At 38.1% G+C, this 26,183-nt stretch overlaps 1 protein-coding gene across 1 annotated transcript in view; it reads right to left on the bottom strand.

Moving 5' to 3' along the window:
• Window positions 1-26,183, bottom strand: part of adgrl1a (adhesion G protein-coupled receptor L1a) — a 224,443-nt gene that overhangs the window by 93,750 nt on the left and 104,510 nt on the right. Inside the window, exon 3 of the mRNA XM_065263107.2 lies at window positions 286-499. Coding sequence (XP_065119179.1) covers window positions 286-499 — 214 coding nt within the window. The remainder of the gene's footprint in view (window positions 1-285; window positions 500-26,183) is intronic.

The following is a 26,183-nucleotide window of genomic DNA, read 5'->3' as shown; positions in this document are numbered from 1 at the left end:
TCTCTCTCTCTCTCTCTCTCTCTCTCTCTCTCTCTTCTCTCTCTCTCTCCATTACAGGGCTGATGGATAGCTGAAAGAGGGAATCATTGATCTAGTCTCTGAGGAAGCAAATGCTTAGCACAAACAGGGACCGCCACTGCAGACATAGCACATACACACACAACAGTTATTCTCTCACACTAAACACTCAACCACTCAACCATATCAATACACTCCAGTATACACAGTGCATGTGAGCAAGCCAGAGTCATTTGTAACACTCGAATGTTGTACTCTTCTACGTACCTCTGTGACATGATCTTAAAAGCATCTGGAAGGTAGCACTGCACGTTCTCCATCTGGAAGGGGTCGGCATCACAGATCTTGTCATCTGTGCGTCCATAGTTGGCAGTCTCGATCATGATGACATCACTGCCGGGGCACCGGAGCTCGATGGGGTATCCCTCACAAGCCAACTCCCTCCTCATCAGACCGAACGGCATTGCGGAGCGACTTAATGCTACGTGAAAAGAGATAAACAGGCATTTCGTAAACATTCGCTTCCGAAATCAGATATACAAAAAATTAAAACCGTCTGTTGCTTGATTTTAGTGAGATTTCAGTGGATCCATTTAAAGTTGAAGAAAACAGATTTGAGAAATAAGAGAGATTTGTGATGCCAGACAAACAGGAAGCTCATTTCTTGGGTGGATAGCCTATAAGCACTGTAAGTCGCTTTGGATGAATGCATAAATGTAAATGCAAATTATTGGTGTTTCCAAATGGAAACAGCAGATTGCTTGGCATTGTCTGTGCTGATTTGGACGTTCTGCAGAAATTGATATGATATGGTAGAAATGTTTTAAACTCTTACTTGGATCTGAAAGTGATCCAGAAATTCAGTAACCACACACAAAGAGGGGTGATGGATGTACTTAACCTTGTGAATGACACGCGTTACAGTTAAATGGAAACGTGTGGAGCTACCGAGTTTTACGTTCACAGACTTGCGAAACCGTCTTACTGCTTTATTTAGCGGGTCATGAAAGAACCTGCTAATTAAGAATGAATCTTCACTTGGCACTCCAACACAAAGAGTAATTTATCACAGAAAACCTTTATGACACACAAAAAAAAAACAGAAAGAGAGAAAAGACAGAGAAGTGATTACTTTTCAGCCTTCTTAGTCCTGAAGAGCAAACTATTTACCCTCTCGCTCAAACAAACTGTGAGCATTACGTACACACTCTGTTAACATCCACCCACTACTTCGCACAGTTCTGCGCTGGGCACCATCCACCACCCCGATGCGAAGCTTGAGAATAGAAAAGTGGGCTCCCATATGTCCTCATCTCTTCAGGAGCCAACAACCAACCACCAGAGAGTAGAACCAACACTGAGATGATAGAACCCACCACTGGCCCTTTCTGCCCACATATGTCATGGCTGCCATTTACACTCAATCGAGAGAGAGACAGAGAGACAGTGATGCATTAAGAAGGCTACGGGTACCGTAGGGTTAATCATTGTGCCTGGTTGAGAGGGCCCGAGAGTGGCACAGAGTGGTACACTTTATCCGAACAAGAGCTTTCAAAGCGTTCGCACATCCAGCCACGTAAAATGGCCGCCAGCCGCCTCCACTCACAAGAAGGACAAAAAGCAGGCTGTGGAGCTCTCCATGGTCCTGACACACTGTGAGGGGGAAATCTGTGGAGTTGTGCATTGTGAAAGATGAGGGGGCGGACCTGACCCACCGAGCTCTGTGCCTGGAAAAAGCGATCAATGAAGCCCTCAGCAGCCCTGAAATTCATTCCCTCAGCCCTCGCGGCTTCAAAGACTTTGCAATCAAGTAGAAGAAGGGAGGGAAGTGTTTTCATAAAAGGCAGACAACTTGAAAATCTGCTTACTCAACGCAAACCTCCGGCAGGAACAGAAAGCCACAGACTCTTTGGCTGCATTCACACGCAGGGCCAGAATAATGTCAGTGCTGTCTCAAGAGAGCTAAATACAGTTACATTCACACAAAGCTGAGTTATAGAAAAACGTCACAGCTGAATTCTGTAAACAATCAGACTCATTAATATAATTTTTAAATACACTCACCTAAAGGATTATTAGGAAAACCATACTAATACTGTGTTTGACCCCCTTTCGCCTTCAGAACTGCCTTAATTCTATGTGTCATTGATTCAAAAATGTGCTGAAAGCAATCTTTAGAAATGTTGGCCTATATTGATAGGATAGTATCTTGCAGTTGATGGAGATTTGTGGGATGCACATCCAGGGACCGAAGCACCCGTTCCACCACATCCCAAAGATGCTCTATTGGGTTGAGATCTGGTGACTGTGGGGGCCATTTTAGTACAGTGAACTCATTGTCATGTTCAAGAAAACAATTTGAAATAAATCGAGCTTTGTGACATGGTGCATTATCCTGCTGGAAGTAGCCATCCGAGGATGGGTACATGGTGGTCATAAATGGATGGACATGGTCAGAAACAATGCTCAGGTAGGCTGTGGCATTTAAATGATGCAAAATTTGCACTAAGGGGCCTAAAGTATGCCAAGAAAACATCCCCCACACAATTACACCATTGCATTAATGAGAGATTAAACAGGTGTTCCTAATGTATATTATTAAAAGAGTACAGATTTAACATTTTCCTGAACGGTTGTTTATCTTTGTATGTGGATCGCTTCTTACTTTTCTCGCTTTAGCTAAAAAATCTCCTGAATGCTTAAATGTAAATGTTTTTCAGGAGTCACACCTGCATTTTCAGAGTTCAGTAAACTTGCACTATATAAATTGAACCGCACTGGACCAGTTGTTTGTCACATCATACATACAGTGAGATTTTTATGTTGCACGGCCCACATGATTAATAGCCTCAGATGTGCTATCAAAATAGAGACATGGGCTGTGCGTCATGCACAGGTTTTCAATCCAGTTGCCGTCCGTCATCGGTTTTGTGGTCTGTGTGTAAACGGTGAAATGCCCATTAAACACAATCAAACCACTGATGGATGTGATGGAAAAATAACATCATTTCACACTGAAAATATCTTTCTCTTGCACTGTTTTGGTCCTATTTAAATACTTAAACACCCTTTTACTTAACAAGCAAAGTGATGCAAGATTTTTTTGTGTTGCTTTAAGAGAAATCTAACAAATGTTGGTGATTTTTTTGCTTAAAACAAGCCAGTGGGGTATGAAAAATAATCTATTTTAAAAAGGAAAACAAGACATGTTTCTTACCCCACTGGCAAACATTTTTGTTTCTTGTTTGAAGCATACACTTAACAAGCTTCACTTAGATTTATCAGAAATCAAGACATAAAAGCTTTTGCATATGAAGTAAATCTATCTAGTTTCAGGGATGTTTGAATAACCGTGTTGCAAAACAACAACAAAAGAGCTAAGCAAGATTTTTAGATGTGCAATTATAAGACTTTTGGTTTGCTGTGTTAATCATAGTCATCACAAAAATAGAAAATGGACTGGCCTTCTATTTCTCATTCATGATGGCAGTATACCATATCTACTAAAAGGTGTAAAATCTTTCAGCATTAGATTGAACACATTTTTAGCATTGTAATGGCTATGAATAGCACCACATACCACAAAGTCTGCATTACAGAACACAATTTTAACACATTATATACTTTCAATGAAAACATACAGAATATTTGTCTAAATGGTCTAAATCGGCCATTCCCAAACTGTGGTCCATGAGGGTACTGCAGGTGGTCCGTGTAAAGGCAAAATAAGAATATGTATATTTTAAGAATATTCAGTGTTGTGCCTGAACAAGTTCATTGAACAAAAGTGACCTGAACGTACTGTATTACTGCCTGATGAACGTTACTGTGAACTCATTCATTCTGGTGCCTGTGAACGGCACGCTCTCTCAGTTTAACGTTGTACAATTGGGTGCCAGATTTCTATATTCTTCCAGGCGAAAACCCGACTAAAACAGCGGAAATGTGTAGCGGAAAAAACACCCAATCTGGCAACACCGCCACCAGTCAGTGTTCAGTCACGCTGCATGCGTCATCAAAACAACACAGATGCTCCTGAAATTCCTGCCGCGCCACTCAAATAGTTTAACATTAAATAACATCATATTTGTCTTAAATCGTTAACGTTAACATAGGCTGCTAACGCATATTCTGGATCTTGAAATAGACTTTGACTAAGCTCACGCTATTTAATGTGCACATGTGGTGTGCAATACCTGTGAGTTGTCATACACGCAATGCCTCGCAGCGCTTCTTCCCCGGGGTGTGACCCCCACCCGGCTAGCCTTTCAAGGTATTTGCAAGCAAATACAAAAATTAAAAGAAACTCAATGCTAATGTAAGCCCTGGTTGGATAAGGATTTAACTCTTTCCCCGCCATTGACGAGATATCTCGTCAATTAAGAGAAAACGCTTCCCGCCAATGACGAGATTTTCCGTCTTTCCGCAATACCGCTATTATCCACCAGGTGGCGCCCTTCCGCAACTTTTTAAAACCGGAAGTATTGCCCTATGGCAAGCTGCTGCATGTCCGTGTCTGTTTTAAAGATCGCTCTGAATGGGATCTCTATGAAAAGTCCGTCACAAAAATTGAATTATTTTTGCTTTTTGCTCAAAATATGGTGTTTTTGCAAAAACCTACCCATATTCAAAAGCTGATTGCAAAAGAACCACTAAAGGTAGGATGAAACGGTTTTTTTGTTTTAAAGCAGAGGGTCTGTTCTTTCATTTGGTATATTGTATGTTTATTTATTTAAAGAAGAACATTTTCTGGAAGGCATTAAACTTTGGTGAAAATCATGAAAAACGCTGGCGCTGGCTGGCAACTTTTTTTAAAAACGCTGGCGGTGAAAGAGTTAAAGTTGGATATGAAGATGAAATCTGACGCATTTAGCTTCAGTGTTAAAACTGATAAAATAATTGCTATCTGTGGTTCTATATGGGCTATAATGGCAATAATTAAAAAAAATAATAATATGGGAAAAAAGAACTATAAATTAGTTCATTTTTGGAACTGTGAACTAGTTCAATTTTTTTAAATATGAACTGAACTAGTTAATTTTAAAATTTGTAAACTGTGAACTAAACTAGTTCTTGTAGAACTTTCCCAACACTAAGAATATGTATATAAAGAATACTGATATAAGATTATTGATATAAATTTTTTATTAAATTGTCAAGTTATTGTGTGATTACTAAAATAGGCCAGTGGCGCTCGGCCATGACATTCAAGTTCAGTGCCATTCAAAATGGATTGGTGTATGAATATGTGGCAGCCGTTTTGTGTAGTAGACCTGTTGTACTGATGTGATGACCAGTTATAGTTTTAGTGCTAGTAAGACTATTTAGATGTGCAGATTAAATTCTTGATTACAAATAGAGGTCCACACATAGAAAAAGTTTGAAAACCCCTGGTCTAAATGATATAAAAAGAAAGTAAGCTTACATATTAAGATAATTTCTAACAAAGATATTCAAAGGCTGAATTTAAAGCAAAATAGGCTCGTATAGTATGTGATATATTAGAGTCTTACGTGTTAAACAGCCCATTCATATAAGAAACTTTACTAAAATAATACAGTACATAACCAAACGAACAAAAGAATTTTATCATTCGACTGTTCAGTACTGTTCATATTTACATTTAAAAAGCAGACATAAAAGTAACTTAAAAGTTACTTTCCCTAGTAACTAATTACTTTTGATATACAGTAACTGGTAGAGTAATTCAATTACTTTTAAAGGTGCAGTGTGTAGATTTTTGCCACAAGTCCAGCGGGTGAGGTGGCGATTTGCACCTCTCCATTTCGCAGCACATAGAGAAGCTACGGTAGCCGGCACAGGACACACACGTTACCATCTGAGACAACGTAGTGACAAACCCGCTCTGTATAGCAGTTTGTCCAATAAGGGCTACTGTAGAAACATGATGGCGCAAAATGGCGACTTCCATGTAAGGGAACCGCAGTGTATGTAAAACGTTTTATTCTAAGGTAATAAAAACAATACAGTTGATTTTGTAAGGTCTTTATACACCACTGTATCATATGTATTATATTGCATTGCTCTCAAAAGATCCTTCTGGAATGTGCACACTGCACATTTAAAAGAAGTAACTAATTACTAATTTTCAGTAACTTGCCAAACACTGCATCTCTAAAAACCTTCATCAGTTTTTTTGTTGTTATTTTTGCAACACAATTATCTAAACAATCCCTAAAAAATAGATTCACTTCATATGCAAAAGCTTTCATATCTTGATTTCTGATAAATCTAACTGAAGTGTGTTTAAATGCTTAAAACTAGAAAAAAGTTTGCCAGTTGAGTAAGAAAAACTGCTTGTTTTCAATCCCAATTCGACTATGTACAAAACAAATTTTCTCAGAATAAACAATTTGTGTAAAGCTTTCTGGCTTTAACTGACATCTTTTCACCCAAAGTTAGGGTCAGCAATTACTCAGAGCTGCGCAGCATCTAAAGCAAAGCTCCTTTTACTGCAAATGTCAACCATTTATCCCAGCGTCTCGAGCTGTTTTCTCACTTTGCTGTCCTGTAATCCTCTTTTGTTCTCTCATACGGTCCGAGCACTTAGCGGCCGTTACGGAGCATGGACATGTGTAACGGCATCATACATCATGCACCCATATGGCTGCCACACACAGTTCACTGCAACAAGCGACAGCATCACGCACTTCAGCACAGGGGAATTGATGGGGTGATCTTGGTGTAAATGTGCACACTTGAAGGGGTGGATAAATTGAGGTTTTCGTTACAGGTAGGCCTATATCAAGTAGTCGTACATACAAACATGTTCCTGTGCGTCATTGCATACACAAAGCAAAGTGGGACTGGAGTGTGTCAGCATGCAGCCTTGTTTCCGCAGCGTTCATGTGGAGCACCCGCGCAGCTCCATACTGTTGGTCACTGATTAAACCATTACTCTGGGATCGGCACTGCCTCACCGCAGGAGGCCAATCACACAGCCGACCAATCACCCACCCACCCACATGTTCATATAGCTCCAACACGTGGAAACGTCCTACCCGGCACTCTGCTATCCTGGCGGTGACGCCAACTGTGTCGTTTCACTAATGTATTCTGCCTCCCGTCTCTCTATCCGTCTGTATCTTCAGCAGATAACATGTAGTTCCAGCACCAGTTATCTTCCAAATTCCACTACAGCTACTGGATTAATAGGCTCATTCTCTCATTTATGACTGTACTATAATTCAGAGACATTATCTCCAGTTGGAGGGCAAATTGGACTGAAGGGAATTATCTTTGTAATCCGAAATAAAACTACGTCAGGTCTCAAGCTAAATGGTGAAACCGGTGTTAAAGATCATATTTTAATTTGTCTTTTCAACCTCACAGGGGATTAGGAAATTGGTGTCTATACGGATCAACATTATCTGGAAATCATTGTTGGGTTTCAGTTTTAAGAAAATTATTGGAATGTGTATCAATCCATTATGGGTACTAAAGCGTTTGACTGTTGCTTAAATTTTTAAGTATTGTTTGCACAAATTCATATCTTTTTAGAAATGTCCTATGCTATTTGCTTTTAATGTGTTTTGTGAATGTAAATCATTGTAAATCAATGTGAATCATTCCAGTTTTTGAATATAACCTTGTTATCTTTAATATTGACTGAGTTAGGTCATGTCAAAGATTTAAATAAATTATTAAAATCAAACTTTAATGTTCCTAAACTCCAAAATTAGGAGACTTTATTTTTTTTCACAGACAGGGTCACGTTTATTTGGCTTGTACAGAGTAAGGTACCAAGTAAATAGTGTTCAAAGGACTTTTCCTCCCACTGTCAACACAGACACTAAGCATCGGCAAGTCGGTACAACCTGTAATGTGTGTGTGTGTGTGTGTGTGTGTGTGTGTGTGTGACTACATGGATAATGGCAGTATGATGTGTCATTTTATCAATGGGTCTGCAGTATATATAGCTGTTCCTCTGGCTCTTATGCCCTGCAACGATGTTCTCTCTTCTGTTCTTTGTGTGAACTGGACTCTCTTATTCAGTCTTCAGGAACATGATGTACACACCTTTATACTTACAAGTATTTTAGTTTTGGCCTTGCTGCTTTTATTGATCGCAGCAGTGAAGACAGGAAATAATGGGGGCTAAATGAGGCAAGCCAGAGTCAAATGGGTGCAATGTGTGGTAGCACAACTTCTGGCTGTGTTGGGGAGTGACTAAGACAGTACTGCTAATAACTCACTGCATGAACATTTGTTTCAGTAACGTGACAAGTTTTCGGTTGTTATCAAAACAGTGCATCTTTTACAGTAACAAACTACTTTTTTTAATCGGGTAGCAGTACTGCGTGACAAAATGCTGCTTTGCTGTTTTTCTGTTGTATTACATTGTCCTTGCAGATTTACAAGCGTGCAAACTGAGGCAATAAGCAAACACACTCTCATAAACTAATCCTTCGGTCCTCTATGTAGCATTGAGAAGTCTAGTTCATTTACAACGTTCGGTTTAATTAAAAATGCTTCACTGATTCATTTGAGTTTCTTCTTAGAAAACCTATCTCTGTATAGGGATAGTTTACACAAAAATAAAAATTCTGTCATCATTTACTCATCCTCAAGTTGTTATAAACTTATATGAGTTTCTTTTGTGTTCATCAAAATAAAGAAGATATTTTGATAAATGCTGGTAAGCACACAGTTGACGGTACCCATTGAATTTCATCTTATTTGTTTTCCTACTATGGAAGTCAATGGTTACAATCAGCTGTGTGCTTGCCATCATTTCAAAATATCTTCCTTTGTGTTCGTCAACAAAAAGACATTCATACAGGTTAACAACAACATGAGGATGAGTAAATAATTACAGAATTTTTGGGTCAACTATCCATTAAATTAATGAGTAAAAATTAAATATATACAGTATAATATGAAAATAACCATGGGTTTGTGGTGGATTGATTACCATCAGTATTACCACAGTTAAACCACAAATATCATGTTTAAACTATCACTGCATTTAAAATTGCCTACTTCCATCCTATATAGCAGAATGCAATGCGTGTTGCATGTCCGATGTGTTGGATATACCTAAACATATATATGCAAAATTTTTGCATCATGCCGTAATTTCCATTTGAGGAGATTTTAAGTCATAATAACAAGAAAAGGTCATTATTTTTACACAAATATTTGGGTTTACTAAACCATTTAATAAAAAATCACTTATGGTGGTTATGTAGACTGTACTCAAATTCCTGAATTCATTTAACTTGGTGTTCATGTACTGTAGGATATTAATGCATATTATGAGAAAGATTATTAAAAAACTTAATGACTGCTTTTATCATTAAATGAAAAGTTTCTCAAAGATGAAAATTCTCTCATCATTTATCATTCTCATGTTGTTACAAACCTGAAAGAAGATATTTAGAGGAACTTGCATTTTTGATGTTTGTCTTCATTATTGTAGAAATATAATGGACACCAGAACAGTAACTTCACAGAAAACTATCAATTACAACAAAACAGCATAAATAATACTAATCTGAGCCTAAACCGCTTTTTACAACTATTTAACTGCCCGATCAGTTCTTATTTATTTATTTATTTGTTTTAAAGGGTAATTTTAAATTTAAAATTAAAATTTTTAGTTTATTGACTGCATACTTTGAGATTATATTGTAGTTTATTTTTGTGTTGCATGAACAATGCATTTTAAGTAATATAAACATTTTGAAAATATGTTTTTTTATTTTTACATTTTGTCCAAGGCAACTTACAAATGAGGTAAAACAAATAAGTATGTTTTTAAGTTAAAGCTACTTATAATACATCAAGTACACACTCAATTACTTCCGGCTTGAGTTTTAAGTGTGTTTGATGTTCGATGGATACCTTACTATCCTAAATTCAGAAAACTGAATATAATAAAAATACAAGAAATCTATGTACTCATCAGCTTTTTAAGTAATTTAGGTACCAATTGTGTTCCTTGTGATTTACTTTGTAAACAACGCATACGTAAATTATAATTGTGGTTGTTTTGAATATCAAATAAGTCAAAGGACATACGGGTCACATGAAAATTATTGCGGATGAAGTATGTCTAAAATATATTCATACTGCACCCACACATACTATATACAGTAGATTCATACTGTTTTAATGATAAAGAATGATACATTTTGTACTACTACAAAATCAATTATATTTATCCCATATTGCTCCTAACTTTATTGTAGGTGTCTTAAATTACTACTATAAGAGAAATGTACAAAAATAACTATGTGTACTTACATGCTTGTACATTTACAGAATGTGTATGTATAAGTCTTGACCCAAACCCTAAACCTACATAGCACACATACGTACATAATGAGCCCTATTTTAACGATCTGAAACGCAAGTGCGAAGCGCAAAGCGCAAGTGAGTTTGTGGGCGGATCTTGGGTGGTGTTGCTATTTTCCAGGCGGGAAAAATACATCTTGCGCCAGGTGCAAATCAATAAGGGGTTGGTCTGAAGTAGGTTCATTATTCATAGGTGTGGTTTGGAGGTAACGTCAAATAAACCAATCAGAACGCTATCCAACATTCCCTTTAAACGCAAGGGCGCAAGTTCCATGGCGGGTTGCTATTATTATGACGGATTTACCAGGCACACGCCAGGAGTGGTTCACAGCCTTGGAGACCGACGTTCTTGTAAGAGCAGTCAAAGACAGAGAAGTTGTTTTGTATGGGGATAGGAGAAACCCGCCCAAATCAGCGTAGGTTAAACAGGCGTGAGAGGAAATAGCCAAAATTGTCTCATCAGCTGGCATCCCCATCATTGCGCCAAGCGCTACAATGATGTCAGGAGACGGGGGAATCCCAAGCTTGCCAGCATAAATCGGGCACGCCGTGTAACGGGAGGTGGATCTGCCTCTACACAGATCTGTGTCCACCCTCACCGCTGAAAGGGTTTGGGGGCTTTGAAATCGGACCCAAGAAACGCAAGCAGTCCAACCCCAAAGTGCACTTACAAATCCAGTTCACATACATTAAGGTTTCTTATGAAAACATTTAAATTATTATTGTCATAAAATAAACATAATACAGCCACACAACAAATTTATGAAAATATTTTAATCGTTATTTGCATGAGAATTTTTTTAATGCAGCCACACAATAAATAAAAACTATCACCACAATGCTTACCACAATGATTTTCCTTATCTCATGTGTTAATATTTTTTATTGTAACAATTTATGATTTGCAAAAATAACTGTTGCATCTGTGTAGATTAGAAAAGCAAAGTGTGCGTGCGTTGTGCACGCTATACATTATGGTCAAGCATGCGCCCTTAAAATAGCATAATGAACAACGCGCCACTGACTTTAAACTTTTTTTTTCTGGTCAGTGGCGCAATTGTTTTTTGAAACTGGAAAATAGCATCAGGGATGGTTTGCACCGGAACACGCCTCTTTTTTTGCGCTGAACCGCCCAGGGAGCGCAAGTTCATTCCCTAGTTTGCCAACGTGCGTCTGTGGAAGGAAAAACCCGCTGTGCGCCGGTGCAAAATACGAATGATACATGCGTCACTGACAAAGTCAATTGCGCTGGGTGCAAGATAGGGCCCAATAAGTGCAATATATTACATACACTGTAAAAAAAATCCGTAGAAATTACAATGATATTGCAGCTGGGTTGCCGGTAATTTACCGTAGATTTACATTTATGTTATTTACTGGCAAGAGTTTGTTCAAAGTTAAATAAATTTTAAATATTAACAAGTCTTTATCTTTACAGAATAAAACTATACAATAACAGCCTCATGCAAAGCATTCTGGGAACCAGAAATCATCATCAACCTTTTTCTGTTTTTTGCTTCAGATTTTGTTTCCCAGAATGTTTTGCTTGATGCTGTTTTTTTAGTTTTACTCTGTAAAGACAAAGACTTGTAAATGTTTAATGTTCATTTAATTTTGAACAAAATATTGCCAGTAAAAAACATAAATTTAAATCTACGGTAAATTACCGGCAACCCAGCTTCAATTTCTACGGAAATTTTTTACAGTGTACTGCTTTTTAATGTAAGTATACAGTAGTTAAATACACCCATATACAAATAGATTGAATTATTTAATTGTAATTACCTAGGCCTACTTTTATAAATGATTATCTTTACTGCAGTCGACCTTAGTTCGTTGTAGCTTAGCAAGCATATGTGATACACTTCACAATATGCAAATATAAAAAGGTTTCATTTTTCAAAGGAGAAAAGCATCTATGCATGGATGCTGAATGCCATCTCCTTTATTTCCTCATCAACAGTTTTTTCTGCACCATACTCTTTTTACCCGTGAAGAGTTTTCCATCTCATTCCCCTTCCACCCCCTCTCCCTCATGATCCGTGTGACAGGGTATGGATGGGGGGTTAGACGTGTCACTGCAAGGCAACGGGTGTGAAGGAACTGCTGTAATAAGAGCTGTGTACTAATTCAGAACGGTGGAAGAGAGTGATTGGATTTGACTTATTATCTAAATGCAGTAATTAAAGCTTGGGGAAGAGGGGATTTAGAGAGCGCTCACCAATCTCATGCACACACACACACCTTGACCCACAAGACAGACAGCTACACAGACAGAGGCAGATGTGCCGGCAAGACCAAAATGGGGTGAGACAGTTAAAAAAAAGGGCGCAATAAACTCAACAGGGGAATAGAAACTGGAGACACCCGTGTCTAGTGTTGTAGACAGTAAAATACGACATTGATTGGCTCATTAAAGGTCCACAGGGTTCTAAAAGCTTCATAATTGCTCGAGGGCCAACAGAAAACGAGAAGAAAAGGAGAAGCGCTATCGGATAGCATCTGTACCCTACATCACTGACAGTGAGGCATGTAGCCACATAAACCAGCGGTGACTAGTTTATATTCAGCATTTCATTAAAGGCAAAGGCAGATCATTTCTTTGCCATGAGTGGCACCAAATGCAAAGTGAAAATAAAATGTGAGTGCTGATTGTCTGCGCAAAACTTGCCACCACCTATGCTACAGTACAGTGGTTGCAGAAATGGATATGGAAGGATTTTTACTTTGGTCTCTTTTTACTTTCCAATGATAGAAGAGTTTCCTGAAACTAATGATATAAGAATCATCATGTGTTTCTGTGCTTTAAGTGAACACAGAGATTATTAAAATCCATTGTAGCATTTTCATGAACACTTTATAATGTGATCGGATTGGTGTGCATGTTTATATGGCACAAGCTTCAAATCAGATTTGATCATTTGACATGTGCACATTGCATACGCATACAAGCCATCCTCATACAGTAAAATCGCTGTACGTCTATTTCAGCTCATTATTAGCTTTGTGTCGCGGTGATTATCAAGCAGCAGCAAAACATCCATTCATGTGTGCACAAAAAGCGTGTTTGACTTCACACGGTGCTGCAGAGATCATCCGCGACAGCAAGTCCAAATTCCACAGTTTTCCTTTCCGTATGTCCTTACGCCAATTCTACGTAATTGCACATGTGCATATGCTCCACACTCCAGTCCAGTAGGTGGCGGAAATGCACCTTTGCCAACTGCAATTAAAACAAAGAAAAGAAGACAATTGCACATGCGCAGAGCCTCATGGTTTCAGGTATCAATCCGATCAAGTGTTTAAATGTCCTTTTGAGCGAATTACAAAAGGTATAATCCGATTAACTGATTAGTTTTTTTTTTCAATTAAGGTGTTTACAATTAAGCATTTTCATTCGTATTGAACATTTAAACCGATTACAATTGTCCATGTAAACACAGCTAGTGTTTAAGGAACCAAAGTTGAGGTATTTTTGGGAAAAATAAATCATATTGTCCAGGGATGCACCGATACCGATACCAAGCTTATGTACTTGTACTCGTAAAAATACCCCGAAACCAAAGACCGATACCTCATGTGATGTACTTTATGACACTTTATGACAAATTTGATTGTCTTGTTGTCTGTGATTTCTTTAGCACTTTGACAGCTTTGTGACAAAATTGCATGCATAACGTCTTTGGTTTTGCCCTTCGGAAGTTATTGGACACTGTGAAATTTTGGCCTTGAACATTTGTGATGATAAGCACATAAGAATGATTTGTTTTTTTATAATACGAGTTGAAGTTGTTAAAAATAAAAATGCTGATATGTTCATTAGTCTCATTGTGTTGTTCTTAGAAAATTGCCACATGAAAAAAAAACAGTACAACAAGCATCGGTATCGGCGAGTACCAGGGAAAAAATATCAGTACTTGTACTCGATCTTTAAAAAGTGGTATAGGTGCATCTCTAGTATTGTCAATAAAATCATTGATTTCAGTATTTTTCATGTTATAAATAAAATTATGGTATCATTAATGTATCATTTACAGCAATAATCATAAATTACATATTTTAGTCATTTTATGGTTATGACTACTTTGACGCTCTAAATCTCAAAATTTGTTTGTGCGAGGGTTTATAACAGGTGGGGGTCACATTTATAAAAATAAAAGCTCTTCAACAAGCTATTTGATCTGATGTATTATTCATGTCCACGGCAGATACAGTGGACATGTTATCTGGCAAAATTTGGTTAAGGGGTTTGAGCAAGCTTCGCCTATGACTGTTTTCAATCAGGCTTCTGAAAGACTCCACCCTTCAGTCATTTTAGTAAAACAAATAGTGTCACCCCAAACCCCCAAACATAGTTATTTTTAGGGGCATTTCTGTCTTTTTAGAGGCTTTTTCACACACACAAAATATGGAAAATATGGAGTAAAATGTTTCCAGGATTTGTTCGGGGGTCACTTAAATTTGATTTATTTACACATATCCCGTAAAGACAGGTGATGTGTTTGCAGTCCTACACTTGACGAATTGTTTCTGCAGCATCTTAAGTTTGTTTACTATCCATGATTTCTCTTGAGAGAAACTTTGCATGTGCATTTTTGTTTATGATAAGATAAGATTTAAGCAGTGCCAGATGGAATCTGCAGACTTTTTACTTTTTCTGTGAAAATTAATTGGAAAAATCAGCAAAATTCATCGGAATGATTGTAAATGTTTTAAAAAGATATTAAAGAATTTAAGCTGTAATAATTACAAAATTGCATCTAAAATAAATTAAGGTTTACAATGAAAATAAATAGTCCTAAACACACCAAACCGATAAGATAATGTGCATCCCAAAATAGAATTATATTCTATATCAAATTAGTTACAGTATATTTTATTTTGATAGAGTTTTATATTATAAAAACTTGTGTTAATACGTTCTCATTATAAATATAAAACATAACGAGCATTCGTCAAATTCATCACAAATGATCATGTGATGAGTGCTGACTGTCGTGTCTCATAGAAGACAGGGTCAAGTGACATCTCCTTAACTCAGCGGTAAATTTTATTTCATTTTAAATATCAATATCTTTTTTATTTATTTATTTGTTTCTTGTTTTATATTCTTATGTGTATATGTCTAATAATGATGCTATGTTTTTTGTTTCAGAGTGACTTTTTAATATTCTGTCAGGGGGCTACAGATGAAAAATAGCCATTTGGGCTAATTCTGGGACATTGACAATTATGTTTATTAATGTGCACTGTCCCTGTTAAACAAATAAACAAAAAAAGAAAAAAAATTGCTTCATGCTCACAAAACGTTCATTGCTTAAAAACGGTCACAGCAAACACCACGCACAGGGTTTATTTGTCAATGACAGCTCAAAACCACACGCGGAATATGTGTGGTTTTCACAAACATGCACAAGCGCAGGGTACTGTATGTGTGCTTGTCAATGACGCGCAATAAATCGGTGGAATAAGGCAGAGTTTTCCACGGAAATCTGCGGGCGCGGGTTCCGTTTGCCCTGAATATAAGTTATGTTTGGCAAAACAAAAACAATGTACAACTTGATTTTATTTACTTGTTTTGTGTTATGCATTTGACATCATTGCCCTTCTCTGGGAAACGCTTATATTTCTGTTTAATAAAAAAACATGTTCCAAAAAACGTATTGTATTTTATTTGGGATACAGCTAGGGTTTATATTCTTTTGAAGTTTAACCTACAGATGTTTCACCCGTCTGCACATTATGTCTGCACATTACAGTAAAACAAGACAAAGTACTCGAACGCTAAACAAATTGCACACTTCAACTTCAAATAAAGAACTCTGTATAATAAAATTGTCTTCTAATTATATGTGTGATACATTAGCATTCACCTACACGTATATCAATCATTTGTCACGTGTCACACGGTTCTCTATTCTTTGCTGTGTGACGAAGAACGATTGCCACTAAATAATTCATCAGGCGGTGAACTCCAAAAGCCATAAAAAAATAAAAATCAATCATTTGAATTGAGCTCGAAATACCTGATTATTAAAGCTGCCTATCAATTAGAGGAGGGATAATAGATTAAGCAATTAAAGTTGTAATAGGCAACTTGTGAAGGAGAAATATTCTGCTGGGTTGACTTGCTAAAGTGTGGATGCTATCAGCTTTCTCTTCCTCTGTCTGTGCATCTCCAGGCACCACTTAATCGCTCAGTTGCTCATTAGCACACAGCTCGGGCTTCGGAAACTGGCACCATTAGAGCCGACATGGCTGCCACGTTAAGGCAGTACTGCAGTGATGTGCTGCAGGCTGGGGAGGTTTCATGAGGGGGTCGGTACCTACGAGTAAGCAAGCTTTGGCCCCCAATGGCCAGCCTACATTTCAAGTCATATATGATCAACAACAACAAAAGTTTATTCTTAGTGAGTGTTTAATATCACCACTTCCAGCTGATTGGAAATAATCTAAATAATTCGTTTTAAATTTGCAATGTGTGACGTTAGTCTCAATACAGTCACAAAATTGTAGGTTAACTTACATACTACAGCTCAAAAGACATAAAACTGACATTTCCTGCTCTACAAAAATCACTACTATTATTGAAATATTAATACTTTATGAATTTCGGTTATTATCTGTTAATATCTGGTCTGTCCTCATTGGTTCCTTAGTCTGTGTGGATCAGTTGCATTTGTCAACTGCAGACTACATAGTGTCCAATGAAAAGGTGAATTGACTGTGTATTTCATTTAAAGTGCAATTTTACATTGGTCTAAATGAAAATCATTCTTTCCATTTTTAACCTGTCTTGTTCAGCTCGGATAAAAGCAAATTATACTCATCTTCAACAAAATTACAAGAAATGTATTTTTGATTAACCTCAGAGGCTTCTCATGTCATATGGCTGCTAATGTGAATCACAGCAACTCGTCGCTAAACAAAAGAGCATACATGATAGTCAATTAACTAACTTTACCCATTCAAGTTAGAGCTACATGAATTTTTTTGGGTGAGTTTAAATAACAGTGCTGAAGATTTTCACTTCCCAGTATGCTTGGCATGGGACTGGATGAGAGTATGTGTCATTGCATTTTAACTCTTTCCTCGCAATTGACGTGTTATCTTGTCAATTAAGAGAAAACCCTTCCCTGCCAATGACAAGTTTTTATGGCAATCCATATTTCCGCTATTATCCACAAGCTGGTGCTCTTACACAACTTATAAAACACTAAAGCATTCCATGGTTTAAAAACAGTAAAAAATCTGTGTATGTTTTGATCATCGCTCTGAATCTGATCTCTAACAAAAGACCTTTAAAAAAATAGCATGATCTCAGCTTTTTGCTTAAAATGTTTTATTTTTGAAGAAACCTACCCATATTTGAGAGCTGAAAAATCACGGATCAACAGCAATTCGTCACGTTACTTTCAAAAGTACATCCGAATCGATACGGAAGGTGCTGTATCGATGCGCGCATCGTCAGGCGTCCATGACGATGTATCGTCGCATCGATATTTTGAACACAGCACTGCCATCAATCATCCGTTGCGCGTCTTTATCACTTTGCTTTAAAAAAAATTTTTTTACTCAGTAACGGATATGATTTAAAATGTAGCGAAGTACAATACTTTAAACAAAACATACTTAAGTAAAAGTAAAAGTACAGATTTTAAAAACTACTCAAAAAAGTTAAAGTACACAAAAAAACTACTCAATTACAGTAACGTGAGTAAATGTAATTCGTTACTTTCCACCTCTGTATTTAAAGTAGAACATTTCCTAAAAGTCAATAAAACTTTTGTGAAAATCATGTGCTGACCGGCAACTTAAAAAAAATACACTGGCAGGAAAAGAGTTAATTAAGATGAGAACAGAAGGTGACATATTCATGTATAGTATTCTGCTAAAAAGAGGTTACCATTGTGCAGAAGAGTATATTATTTGCTTAGGAACAGACTCATTGTAACTTATAATAGTTCAGGGGCCGGTTGCACCAGCTATGCGTAAGTTACAAAGTAGCCTAGTTACGACGTAAATGGGCACTAGAACTTACGCACTACTAAATGTTTTTGCGTTGCACCATTAAACTTAGTTTAAACGTAACAATACGTTGTAACTAAATATTTACGGAAGCTTCTGCCCATGAATAACGGTTGGAATAAGATTGATAAATTGATTAGGAGTTTTCAAGAACTATTTTGTTTTCTATGTATCCATCAATTAAAATAAGATTTTAATTTTCTTCCTGTTTATTTTCTCCTCCATGTGTGGCATAGATATTTTCAATTAAAAGTGTAATGTTTTGAGGTCGATAATGTATACTTTAACATATACTTAAATATGTATATACATAATACTTTAGTCAAGAATGAGTTTAAAATGACGTGCTGTTCAGACTATTTCCTGTTTATCTATTAGAAGGCTTGTGATTGGGTTAAGAAAACGTCATTCTATGTGACAGCGCATTACTTTACGGAGAGCTTACGACCTACGTTCTGCCTTAAGAACAAAGGGTGCAAACGAATAAAGTAAAGAGTTAGTTATAAACTAGCTGGTAGTTACTAAACCTCTAGTTTGGACTTTACGTCCCAGTATAAGTAAGAACTTATCAACGACTGGTGCAACCCTACCCTGGAGTGTAGTCTCAGCTTCACACGCCCGCAGACTGTAATTTAATTTAAATAAACTAAATTGTGTTGATCCAACTACACTTATTTAGTTTGAATTAAATAAATTGCACAAAATTATCAAGGGGCAACCTTCCGGTCTCTATCGTGAAGACAATATATAAGTGACTTAAACTGCAATTCAACTGCAAAACTTTACAGCCTGGTAAATATTCTTTTTTTGTTTATATAGCTCATTTTGCCCTTCATACAGTAACAACTGTGAGGGTGGTGAATTGTTTGTTACTCATCCATTTAAATTATTTTAAACCATCAAATTCTGCATAATTAAGGGTGTGGCCACTTGAGTGACAGGTGAACTACCGCTGATGTCACTAATGTCAAGCTAGGCAGGCATGGTTTCAGCAACCAGGCACCTCAACTTCACACACGTCCCGCCTCTTTGCCCACTTTTGGTTATCCGCAAGTAATGAGCAGTGACACGCTGCCAAGATGGTGACGCAGGCTCCGCCAACTATTGGCTTCCAAAAACCAACTCAAGGTAACAATAATTTTTTTTGGGCAAAGAAAAAGTTAGATAATTTAGATAAATTAATTAAACTGCATGTAACAAAAAGTTCAAAGCATAGTATTTTGGTTTGGATCCACACAGCATGTGTTAATGGTAGGTGCACAGTGAATATACTGTATCTTGGATATGCTTTTATCTAAGTTCACTTAATGCAAAACCTAAAAAATCCTAACAGTTTGTATAAAATAATAAGCCATTTACATGATGGTTTAAAAATTGTACTCATTAAGTTCTAATCGATGTACTGTAGATGAGTTTAATCTTATGAGTGTGATTGTTTGTAATGGGTAGACTGAGAAATCTTGCACAGATGCCATGGAGTGCAAATATAAAACTTTTTGACTTTTCTTTCTCATTGTGATAGACATCATAATAAAAAAAGAGGAAACATCTTACATTTCTGTAGTATATTTCGTATATAGTTTATAAATAAATAGATATATAATACTATTAGGTCATCTTGCAAAGCATTCAATACTATTATGGTTTTCATTGCACAATGCGGCTGACACCATTACAGCACCTTTGAATCGATTTAGTGTGTTATCTTTATATATAGATAGATAGATAGTTTGTGGGAAAACTCACATAGCTTGTTATTGATTTTAACATTTGTTATATGAATACAGATTTCTATTCTTTTGTATTTCTTCAGCTCTTATTATCCTTTCAGTCTATCTGGTACTTATTATGGCTCATACATGGGGTTAGGGGTTTGTTCAAAACTCTTCATTATTAAACTTCAACGTGCACACCATTTCTGCTACAGGAACGAATTACACCTCAAATTTTGTGGCTTGTTAAGGATAGGTGGCCTTTTACATAACTAAGTAGTGAGACATCAGAACTGTCACCTGTCCAGCTTGGGCTAATGAGAAACTCGTTGGTAACCATCCAGAACCCCCTGGCCGTCCTGAAACCCCCAAAACCACATAGCAACACCCTGGCAACCACCTACAACACTTCAGCATTGTGCCAGCACAGGTGTCACTCGAATCAAGTTTATCAAGTCTCCTCTCCTTTGCTCTAGATAATAAAAAAGACCCTTACATACACAGTATACTTGCTCAAGCGCACACAAAAAAGTTAAACTAAGGTAAAAAATGGAGTTGAAGGTCAATGAGTTTCTGTCCTCCACTCCTCTCTTGCTCTCTGTCCACTGTAACCACCCGCACCGAACCCAATTACAACCCAGCACTGCCTCCCACCTCTCGCATCCACACCCATGTGTCCACATCACACCACACGCCTTTCCCACCAAGACACATCACACCACACTCTCCAGCGTCTCTACACCATCCATCAGTCTCACACCGCGCCGGCGACAGGCTTGGCCGGGCCACAAGTAAACTGGTACCGCCAGGATTAAGATTAGGACTCGGTGAGAGAGAGAGACACCATGGGCAGGGGTCGGACACACAGACGTCCCGCTCTACCCGAGCATGAGCTTCCTGTTGAGGATGGGATGTGATACGCTCAACATGACTGACCCGCTACACTTTGCTGAACTAGCCTCGCGCCATCAGGGGATTAAAACCAAGGGGTTAGAGTTTGGCTGGTTAGCATGGTCTAGTTAACCCCTGCTGGCAGATGGCGTAACAACACCATCTGGTTATAAAGGCATGTTTTACTGCCATTCAGGAGTAGCTGTGTATTCTAACAAAATTATATGTTTTAAGAATCAAAAGCAGCATATATTATTTATATTTTCAACTTGCCATAAGTTATGTGGTCCCCATAAGCAAAGATCCCAGATAAATGCTAAATGCTAACAAGCTTTCTGTATTATTACCTCGATTAACACACACCATCTCACTTCTAGCCTAACGCCTCCAGCTTAACTCCTTCAGCCTTTTTCATGCCTCCCGTTTGATCCTCGAATCCTGAAATACTGCCAGAGAGAGAGCGAGTAATTCAGGGCACGCCACTGTCTCTGAGACCTGTGATTTCATTTGGGTAGAGGTAATAAAACTACTTCATTGGGCAGAGGATAAAACCAGCAGCATAATGCCACCAGAGACTTCGGTTAGTCCGGCCTGTCATAAGCTAATGGCAGCCGCATTATATACGGATATAAATGGAAACTCAATACTGCCTTCCCTAATCAAAAGGAGGAGAGGGAGGGAGCAAGCAGGCCAAGAGGGGAGAGAGGAGTACGTAAGTCAAGGAGAAATAAAGTGAAGTAAGACAGTTTCATTGGATGCCGACTTTAAAGAAGATCAGGCCTGTGTCGGAAGGAATCAACAGGCATCAACCTGTTAGGATGAATGAATGTCAAGTGCAGCCGTACTTCTTGATTACGCATCACTTGTTTCGGTTCTACACCTTTCACATATATTTATGACACTTTAAAGGATTAGTCCATTTTCTTTAAAAAATCCAGATAATTTACTCACCACCATGTCATCCAAACTGTTAATGTCGTTCTTTGTTCAGTCAAAAAGAAATTATGTTTTTTGAGGAAAACATTCCAGGATTTTTCTAATTTTAATGGACTTTAATGGACCCCAACACTAAACAGTTTTAATGCAGTTTCAAATTGCAGTTTCAAAGGACTCTAAACGTTCCCAAACGAGGCATTAGGGTCGTATCTAGCGAAACGATTGTCATTTTTGACAAGAAAAACAAAACATATGCACTTTTAAACCACAACTTCTCGTCTATCTCCGGTCCTGTGACGCGCCAGCGCGACCTCACGTAATTGCGTAATGCCGTGGAAAGGTCACGTGTTACATATATGAAACGCACATTTGTGGACCATTTTAAACAATAAACTGACACAAAGACATTAATTATTATCATTCGACATACAACAATGTCGGAACGGTCCTCTTTCTCCACACTTGTAAACACTGGGGCGTAGTTTCGCGTTCGTCATCCGTGACCTCTTGAGGTGATGGCGTATTGCATGAGGTCGCCCTGGCGCATCACAGGACCGGATAGATGAGAAGTTGTGCATATTTTATATTTTTCTTGTCAAAAATGACAATCGTTTTGCTAGATAAGACCCTTATGTGTCGTTTAAGATCATTTAGAGTCCTTTGAAACTCCGTTGAAACTGCAATTTTAAACTGCATTACTTGTTGGGGTCCATTAAAGTCCATTAAAGGGATAGTTCGGCCAAAAACGATATTAAACCCATGATTTACTCACCCCCAAGCTGTCCGAGTTGCATATGTCCATCGTTTTTCAGACAAACACATTTTCGGATATTTTAGAAAATATTTTAGATCTTTCTGTTGATTAAATGTAATGTTACGGGGTCCAGCAATAGTCCACGACCTTCAAGTCCAAAAAAAGTGCGTCCATCCTTCACAAATTAAATCCAAACGGCTCCAGGATGATAAACAAAGGTCTTCTGAGGGTAATCCGTGCGGTGTTGTTGTAGAAATATCAATATTTAAAATGTTATTAACGTAATTAACTACCTTCCGGTTTCGCCGCCATCTTAGAGTCATCCGCATTCAGGATGAGCGCTTACGCAGCATACAGCGGTTTCTCTGTTGCTGCTCTGTCCCCCGCCCTCCGAATTTGTCATACGTCACTAAGAAAAGTGCGTACACTACGCTAATAGTCTCTCCTGAATACAGAGAGAATACAGTCTAAGATGGCGGCGAAACCGGAAGGTAGTTAATTACGTTAATAACATTTTAAATATGGATATTTCTACAACAACACCGCACGGATTACCCTCAGAAGACCTTTGTTTATCATCCTGGAGCCGTTTGGATTTAATTTGTGAAGGATGGACGCACTTTTTTTGGACTTGAAGGTCGTGGACTATTGCTGGACCCCGTAACATTACATTTAATCAACAGAAAGATCTAAAATATTTTCTAAAATATCCGAAAATGTGTTTGTCTGAAAAACGATGGACATATGCAACTTGGACAGCTTGGGGGTTAGTAAATTATGGGTTTAATATTGTTTTTGGCCGAACTATCCCTTTAAAATTAGAAAAATCCTGGAATGCTTTCCTCAAAAATCATAATTTATTATCGACTGATCAAAGAAAGACATCAACATTTTGGATGACATGGTGGTGAGTAAATTATCTGGATTTTTTTTAAGAAAATTGACTAATCCTTTAACATAATGATTGCTATCAGGATGTGAAGAAACTTTCAACTAGCATAACTAAAAATGTTTCTGGATCAAATCAGTTACGCTGCCTTTAATTTAATTTCAGTACCTGACCACAGATCAACCTCAAAAACATGAAAAACACTGTTTATTTGATATGCATAATTACATGTGATTGATTAAATTAACTAATAAGCATATCACATAATTAATTCGATTTAAAAAATGTAATCGCTTCATGCCCCTAATTTTTATTTTTACATACCCCCCTCTCTCTTTTTGGCCACTGCTGGTCATCATTCAGTGCTATTCAAGAACACAAACCCAAATCTCTTTGACACAAACAGACATGCAAATGCAATGTCAGCACATACATGGCAAAATAAAGCCATGACCATCAATCGTAACTTGCTGGGAAAAGCAGGGGGTCTCCATCATGGCCGACCCCACAGCACAAGCGCCAAGAAAGAACGGGAATAAAGAAAATGTGCAGACCAGACGAGACAGCGGATAATGCAGGGCTTCAGACGCGGCCTCTGTATCCCGCTTGCCTCTCATCAGTGGAGCCGCGCATACACTTTCACTCAGACAGGATAGAGAGGCATCTTCAAAGGCCCATTTGAAAGAACACACCGCCACCACACTCGCTCCCACCCAGTCCTCCCACACTCCCAATATATATTCAAAGGCCATCCATTAACCTTTCACTCGCACAGTCCTGTCTGTGATCTACTGCTCTCAGCATCGCGCTTTGAAGAACACTGCACTCTTCCACCAACCGGCACGAGAGAGAGAGAGAAAGAGACGGCCAGAGAGAGACGAGACGAAGAGACCAGGAGAGATGACACAAAACCAAATACGAGATGACGTGATATAACGCAAGAAGAGAAGACCACGCAAAATACACAAGAGTAGAATCAAATAAGACAAGGAGGCATGACAAGAAAAAATGAGAGGAGACAGAAATACCAATGAATTGAATTGCTAAGGATGTCTGAAGGCAGACACACATGACCGAAGAGCGAAATAAAATGTTGGCATGCAAAGCAAATGTGCAGGGATGTGAAAGATGGCGAGAGATGAAGAAAATTTTAGAATGTGTGCTAAGAAGAGAGACAGGTCACAACATCAACGTCGCGCATTCGGCGGTGAACGGTACGACACCCCTTCAAACCCCATCCCGGCTGTGATGAAGCAGTAGATGCCGGCTGCGTTATTTATGCATTAAAATCAGTCGACACAAAGTATGAATTCAACCCTCGCTGCTTCAAAAAGCCGGATCCATGCAGCCCAAACAAATTCCTCTCTCATTAAACATTCAGGAAAGAGCTGTGAGAAAAATACAGCAAAAACAGCTGGTCCTCCAGAGCTGAATGATAACTTGAGAAGAGGAGGGGGGGAGAAGAGGGCCACGGCGGAGAGAAAGTGTGCAAGCGTTGAGTGAAGCCTTAAATGTGTGTAAGATGAGGACAGATTGAAGCAGTCAGAAGCTCTGACGCTGTAATCACACACATACACAAGCAGTGAGAGATAAATAAACACACACACACACACTTAATGAAACCTTCACGTCAAGACTCCATCATCCGCCCATCAGTGGTCCGCCCGTCATCCCATTAAAGAGCACTAATGCTATTTCAATGCACATTTACAAGCGGTGCAAAAAGGGACAACTTTGTCAGTTTGTTTACAAGGGGCTTCGGCATCTGCATGAGCATCTCTGCGCGTGCGAAAATCTGCTGGCTGAAAATGAGACACTTATCAGGCGTTGACAAACATTGACAGCGTTCAACTACAATCTGACTAAGGCGCTAGACTATAGCGTGATGCTTTTGATGAACCCATACAAGTGAGGTTATTTAAAGGTGCAGCGAGTAATATCTGCATCACTAGTGGCAGGATGATAAAAGTTGGTGACACACAATGTTACCAAAAGCGAACTGCACTTCAAAGATAATACGTTGGACCGCTTATACATTCACTGTCAGAAAAAAATGTCCAAACAATTCTGTTCAATATAGGTACAGATATATATCCAAGGTACTAATATGAACTCTTGTAGGTGCGCAGGTGTGCTTTTTGAAAAGGTATCGCCCCAGTGACAGCCAGGGAGCATTTTTTTCTGACATTGTAGAGTGATGTTTAAAGTGCTACAGTACTAAAGAATGAAAGACCACAACTTGAAAGAGCACAAAGACAATACATAACAGTTTTAGATGGTGGTGTTAAAGTACTGTGTCAAAATGATGTTTCTTGAGTTTAAAGTGGACAGCAATACTTGCCAAGATGGATTTATTGATCTGGCTGGGTGTGCTACTGTTATAGACAGATGTGTGAAAGATACACGTTCCTGTAATGGCTATAGTCAGACATGTTGAGCTGTGGTGCTCGTGTGGGCAATTATATTTTCTAATAATGTTACCTTCCCTATACTGTACTCTGTGCTACCAAAAATAACATTTCAATAGGTCAAAAAAGTGGAAAATGGGATATTACATTGGGGTACAAATCTAGCTTTTATTGAAGTCAAGAAGCTCAAACACCAGTTTTGCTAGTTCGTTATATTACTGATGAAA

The sequence above is a fragment of the Paramisgurnus dabryanus genome, chromosome 3, assembly GCF_030506205.2.
Source record: "Paramisgurnus dabryanus chromosome 3, PD_genome_1.1, whole genome shotgun sequence".
In the NCBI taxonomy this organism is placed as follows: domain Eukaryota; kingdom Metazoa; phylum Chordata; class Actinopteri; order Cypriniformes; family Cobitidae; genus Paramisgurnus; species Paramisgurnus dabryanus.
Note: the sequence above shows the minus strand (reverse complement) of the source record. Positions and strands in the feature narration are given on the sequence as shown.